The following is a 6046-nucleotide window of genomic DNA, read 5'->3' as shown; positions in this document are numbered from 1 at the left end:
AGAAGTAGATGCCACTCCTGCTTCCAAGTTTCCTGTTTAAATAGGGGAGGTCTACCAAAACCTGTCCACCGTGGGTGACCATTCTCATATTTGATGCATCAGTGTCAGTGTTCAGCTTCACAGCAACCATGAGTTACCTCTGTACAGCAAGTGGATAGACCTATATACGACCTAGAAGAATGTTTGACCAAAACCAATTAAGACCAGTTCTGAGGGCTGTAGACTAAAATCACCCAACTTTGGCTTGGTAGCATCACTTTCTGGATAATGGTGTTTTTTTTTCTTTCTTTCTTTTCTATTTTACATGGGATCCCTGTGAGTGGGATTGACTTGACAGTATTTAACAATAGCAGGGATAAGAAAGAGAGGGAAAAAAAGGGAAGTCTTAGCTTAGAGAACACTGAATCTCTGTGTAGGAGTTAAGGTGACCAAAGCGGAAGCTATCTGGATTAAAAGAATGTCATCAGGACAAAAGAACATTGTGTCGGAGGTAAGTATGTTAACAAGACAAAAAAACCCTCTGTCTTATGTTGTACCTGTATATATGCAAAACCTTGGTTCTCCCATTGAAGCTGCCTTCTGATAAAGATGTGGTTAAGGAAACAGGGACAGTACAAATAAGAGAAGAAATGGGGGGTGAATCTCAAAGCATAGTTAACATATTTTACTGCTTATATAATGAAAACCTTCTCAATAAATGTATACTGAGGATATATACAGGCCAAGAGCACACTCAACCATGAGTTCCTCTCCCTTACCTCTTGACTAACATTTTGGGCAGTTTATTCTGTTGCTTGACACTTTCCTGCTGGTCAGATAAGTGCAACATCTCAGGCGGTGTAATTATTTGGAAACTGGTAGTGGGCAGAGTTGGGTAAAATGAGGAACAAAACGATGTCTATGAATTATACCTCTAAAAATGCTGAATTGGCAAGTGTTTCCTTACATGTTTTTAACCACAATAAAATATTTTTAACAAAAAGCTACACAATTTAAAAAGCAAACTGAAGAACTAATTAAGATTCAGGTTAAAAAGAGGCCCTTTAGAGTAGTGAGAGAAGATCTTCACTCTGAAACCGACAGTGTCCCTTTTCAGCAGGAAGTAGCTAAAAGAATACGCCGTCCCCTTTTCCTTATGAATCAGGGTGAAATCTCTCTCAGGGAGGAGTGATAGGGAATGGCAAAGGATGCACTGACAAAGGAGATGAATCAGAACAAGCACTGTGGCAATGGGACAAATAAAACAGACTTTCAAGGGAAAGAAAAAAAAAAGAGAGGAATGAACTTGTGGGGGGGGGGTGGTAGAGAAAATAGTGCAACAATGAATGAATGAAAATAAAAAAAAATTTTGGTTAAGAAGGACCTGAGGGCAAGGTTTGGGATGAAGATAAAGTTCTGGCACTGGTGATAGTCATGAGCTTGGCAAAGAACCAACCTTGGTGATAGCAAGTTCAGGAGTGAGGGGAAGCTGATACTGGGCTTTCTTTTTTTATTAGTTGTTATTGTTGTTATGTGCCATCAGTTGCTTGTGACTCATAGCGACCCTATGTACAACAGCCCTAAACTCTGCTCTATCCTGTGCCAATAGCACTGTCTCCGATACACCCATCCCAATTACCCCAGTCACTGAATCAATCCACCTCATAGAGGACCTTCCACTCCTAAGCTATCCCTCCACCCTACCAAGCATGATGTCCTTCTCCAAGGACCGGTCCCTCCTTACAACATGTCCAAAGTATGTCAGGATCTTTGCCTCCAAGGAGCAGCCTGGTTTAACCCTTCCCAGGATGAATCTGTTTGTTTTCTTAGCAGTCCATGGTACACTCAAAACTCTTCTCCAGCACCACAGCTCAAAGTCATTAATTCTCCTTCTATCCTCCTTGGTCATTGTCCAACTCTCTGACGCATAACAAGTGATTGCAAAGGACATGGCCTGTATCAGATGCAACTTAGTCTCCAGAGAGACACCATTGCTCTTCAGTACTTTGGAGACGTCCCAGCAACAGACTTTTCCAACACAAGGTTGTTGTTGTTGTTATGTGCCGTCGAGTCGCTTGCGACTCATAGCGACCCCATGTACAACAGCCCTAAACTCCGCTCTGTCCTGTGCCAATCGCACTGTCTCCGACACTCCCATCCCAATTATCCCAGTCACTGAATCAATCCACCTCATAGAGGGCCTTCCTCTCCTGCGCCGTCCCTCCACCCTCCCAAGCATGATGTCCCTCTCTAAAGAGCGGTCTCTCCTCACAACATGTCTAAAGTATGTTAGAAGGAGCCTCAGAATCCTTGCCTCCAAGGAGCCACCCGGTTTAACCCTTTCCAGGACAAATCTGTTTGTTTTCCTAGCAGTCCATGATATTCTCAATGCTCTTCTCCAGCACCACAGCTCAAAGGCATCAATTCTCCTTCTATCCTCCTTGGTCATTGTCCAACTCTCTGATGCATAACAAGTGATTGCAAAGACCATGGCCTGTATCAGATGCACCTTAATCTCCAGAGAGACACCATTGCTCTTCAGTACTTTGGAGAGGTCCCTAACAGCAGACTTTCCCATGGCAATGCACCTTTTAATTTCCTGGCTGCTGGTGCCAAGACTGTTGACTATGGAGCCAAGCAAACTAAAGCTGTGAACAATCTCAATCTCTTCGCCATCCATCCTGATGATGCCAATTAGTCCAGTGGTGAGAATCTTTGTCTTCTTGACATTGAGCCTCAATCCATATTGTAGGCTGCAGTCCTTGGCCCTCTGCAGCAGGCGCTTCAGGTCCTCCTCAGTTTCAGCAAGCAGGGTTGTGTCCTCTGCATAACGCAGATTGTTGATAAATCGTGTTGACTGTGGAGCGAAGCAAGCTAAAGCTGTGAACAATCTCAAACTCTTCACCATCCATCCTGATGCTGCCAGTTGGTCTAGTGGTGAGAATCTTTGTCTTCTTGACATTGAGCCTCAATCCATATTGAAGGCTGCAGTCCTTGACCCTCTGCAGCAAGCGCTTCAGGTCTTCCTCAGTTTCAGCAAGGAGGGGTGTGTCATCTGCATAACCAGATTGCTGATAGCAGTATTAATTTTAATGAACGTTTACAGAGACTTTGGATTTCCATTCATTCACTGCTTCATTTTTCTACCCTGATAATGAGCTTTCTAACTGCAGAGCAGCACATTGATGTGGCTTTTCTAAGGCCTGGTCTTTATAAGGTGTCTGTGGCCCACCAAGGGCACTAGGTAACTTTCTCATAATGCAAACCAGGTGAATGGCATATTTTAGGGTTGTTCTTAGGTGCAGTTGGGTCAGTGCTACCTCAGGGTGTTCCTATGCACAAAAGCATGTCCATTCCTATGCCATCTTCATAATCACTGCTCTATCCAAGTCCATTGTTTCAGTCACCATTTCAATCCATCTCATTGAGGACCTTCCTCTCCCTTGCTGATCTGATTTTCTAAGCTTGACATCCTTTCTCCAAGATTGGTCGTTTGTGATAGTTTCTCCAAAGTATGTGAGAGAAAGTCTCCCCATGCTTCTAAGGAGCACTTTGGTTAGGCATGCCAGGTGGGATCATGCAGAAAGATGTGTTGAACACTAAACTTGGGAGTGGATTGTTTTGCCATCATGTCAGACTTAAATTGAGCCAAATGACAGGGAGGATTGAAGGAGAATTGATGCCTTTGAGCTGTGGTGCTGGAGAAGAGTATTGAGAATATCATGGACTGCTAGGAAAACAAACAGATTCATCCTGGAGAGGTTTAAACCGGGCTGCTCCTTGGAGGCAAGGATTCTGAAGCTTGTCTGACATACTTTGGACATGTTGTAAGTAGGGACCATTCCTTGGAGAGGGACATCATGCTTGGGAGGGTGGAGGGACAGCGCAGGAGGGGAAGACTCTCTATGAGGTGGATTGATTCAGTGACTGGGGTAATCGTGATGGGCGTGTCAGAGACAGTGCGATTGGCACAGGATAGAGCAGGGTTTAGGGCTGTTGTACATAGGGCCGCCGCTATTGGGTCTCAAGTGACTTGACGGCACATAACAACAACAACAGAGGAAGAAAACAAGGTCTTTTCTACCGTGAAGAAAGAAGAGCCAGGAGACCAGCGTGAGACAGAGTCACGGCCTCTGAAAGCTGAATGTTTGCTGGCACAGTGAATGCCTTTGGGCATTTGTTAGGGAGTTTCGTTTGCCAACACGAGGAGAGAGAGAGAGAGAGCTGAGCACCTCTGAGCCTAGGCTTAGTGACAGAATAGGGGGAACAAGCTTGTTCAAGTAGGGAAGAGGCTAGGTCTGAGACTGAGAGTCATAGAGAGACATTTGCGTTTTGGTACGCCTAAGAAGAGGCTGTCTTGATTGAAGAACAGTATCCTGAGTTATTCCTGAATCTGAATTTTAATTTATTACTTCTCTAATAAGCCTCATAATGGTGAGTATTGTCTGTGAGTTCTTCATAGCCATCTGTGGGAAGCCAAATTTCATACTAAATATTTATCATAAACCAAATGCTATTTCAGGATATGAGGGAGGTGGATACAAGCTGGACTTCACCCTGAAGCACTAAGGCAATTTAAATGCTCACAGGGGTAGGCACTAAGGCAAATGTTAGGCGTTTACAGGATTCTTGTCTTGTATTTGCTAACCCCTCCCTCCTGAGTCAAGCATAAGGTTTTCAATAGAAAGAGCTTAGTTTCATTTGCATAGAATTCTCTCTGTGATTTCATCCCTGGCAATTTTCAATAAAGGCACAGGGAAGCTGGGTTTTGGCACTTCAGTTGTTTGAACTGTTCACCTTCTTTGCCTCTTTTTATTTATACATTCTTGTTCTGTCTCGTCATTAATACTTGTTAATATACTTTATCCTCCGTCTACAACCGCCCTTGCGATGAATTGTCAAACCCAAGAGGGAAGTAGTGAGTATCATGGGATGGATGGTTATATCAGAATTGGTAGAAAAGGTGTTTTTGTTTGTTTGGTTGGGTTTTTTAAAGTTTTTAAAGTGAAGATTGTGGGGGCATGTCTGACATCACAAAAATTATCTCTGTACTGTTGATACTGTTAATGGAGAGCCTTTCCCCTTGTGAAATTAGTAGAGTTCAGGAATTGCTTCTCCACATCCAAGCTGTTTTTACATCACTGTTGTTATCTCCACACTGAGATCTTTTCCCACATGGATTGTGAGACCTCAGCTCTTCTCATAGGCAGATAGATGTCCATCAGAGAGATAGAGATAGAGATAGAGATGGAGATGGAGATGGAGATGGAGATGGAGATGGAGATGGAGATGGAGATGGAGAGGGAGAGGGAGAGGGACAGAGAGAGAGAGAGAGAGAGAGAAAGAGAGAGAGAGAGACTCCCTTACCTGTGCCATTTTCCCAGAACAGGCCGATGGTCACATTCTGTGGAGCATCTGGACAGAGAGAAAGAATTGTTGGGTTTTTTTCCCAGTGGCAGAAAGATGGGCATTTGCCCTTTTCTCTCAGAAATTTACGAGATAGGAAAGAGCTGCATTAATCTCATCTTCAAGGACATAGTACCAAGTATCCGAGGTTCTGTCCACTTCCGCAACATCCACTGCCCTCAGGGACCCAGAAACCCTGCCCAGCACTCACAGGACACATTGAGCTGGATGGTGCTCTCTGTGGTCACACCTGCTCCAGGGAAGGTCACTTGACAGGTAAGGTTGGTGCCGTGGTGATGTGGCTTCGGGGTGAAGGACAGTACTGAGTGACGGAGAGTCTTTGGGTCCAGGGATGTGAGGGCAACACCAATCCAAGAGAAGGTGGGGAGTGTCCCCTTCTTACAGGCCCAAGGCACCTTACAGGCTATTTCTGTAGACTTTCCAGACTCTAGGGACCTCTGGATGTGGATCTTGGGTGTCTGTGTTAGAGCTGAGAAGAGAGAGAGAGAGAGAAGAGGGGAGGGGGGAGAGAGAGGAGGGAGAGAGAGAAAGGAGAGGGAGAGAGAGGGAGAGAGAGAGGAAGGAGAGAGAGAGAGAGGAGAGAGGGGGGAGAGAGAGAGGAAAGAGAGAGAGGAGAGAGGGGAGAGAGAGAGAGGAGAGA

General features: G+C 44.8%; 1 protein-coding gene across 1 annotated transcript in view; it reads right to left on the bottom strand.

Moving 5' to 3' along the window:
• LOC102868048 (sialic acid-binding Ig-like lectin 8-like) overlaps positions 1–6046 on the bottom strand; it is a 125677-nt gene that overhangs the window by 31425 nt on the left and 88206 nt on the right. Inside the window, exons 2-3 of the mRNA XM_006897361.1 lie at positions 5597–5875; positions 5347–5394 (exon numbers count right to left, since the gene is read on the bottom strand). Coding sequence (XP_006897423.1) covers positions 5347–5394; positions 5597–5875 — 327 coding nt within the window. The remainder of the gene's footprint in view (positions 1–5346; positions 5395–5596; positions 5876–6046) is intronic.

The sequence above is a fragment of the Elephantulus edwardii genome, unplaced genomic scaffold (assembly GCF_000299155.1).
Source record: "Elephantulus edwardii isolate Elephantulus edwardi_28Jun2011 unplaced genomic scaffold, EleEdw1.0 scaffold00208, whole genome shotgun sequence".
In the NCBI taxonomy this organism is placed as follows: domain Eukaryota; kingdom Metazoa; phylum Chordata; class Mammalia; order Macroscelidea; family Macroscelididae; genus Elephantulus; species Elephantulus edwardii.
The sequence above is the reverse complement of the archived record's forward strand: the minus strand, read 5'-3'. Positions and strand labels throughout refer to the sequence as shown.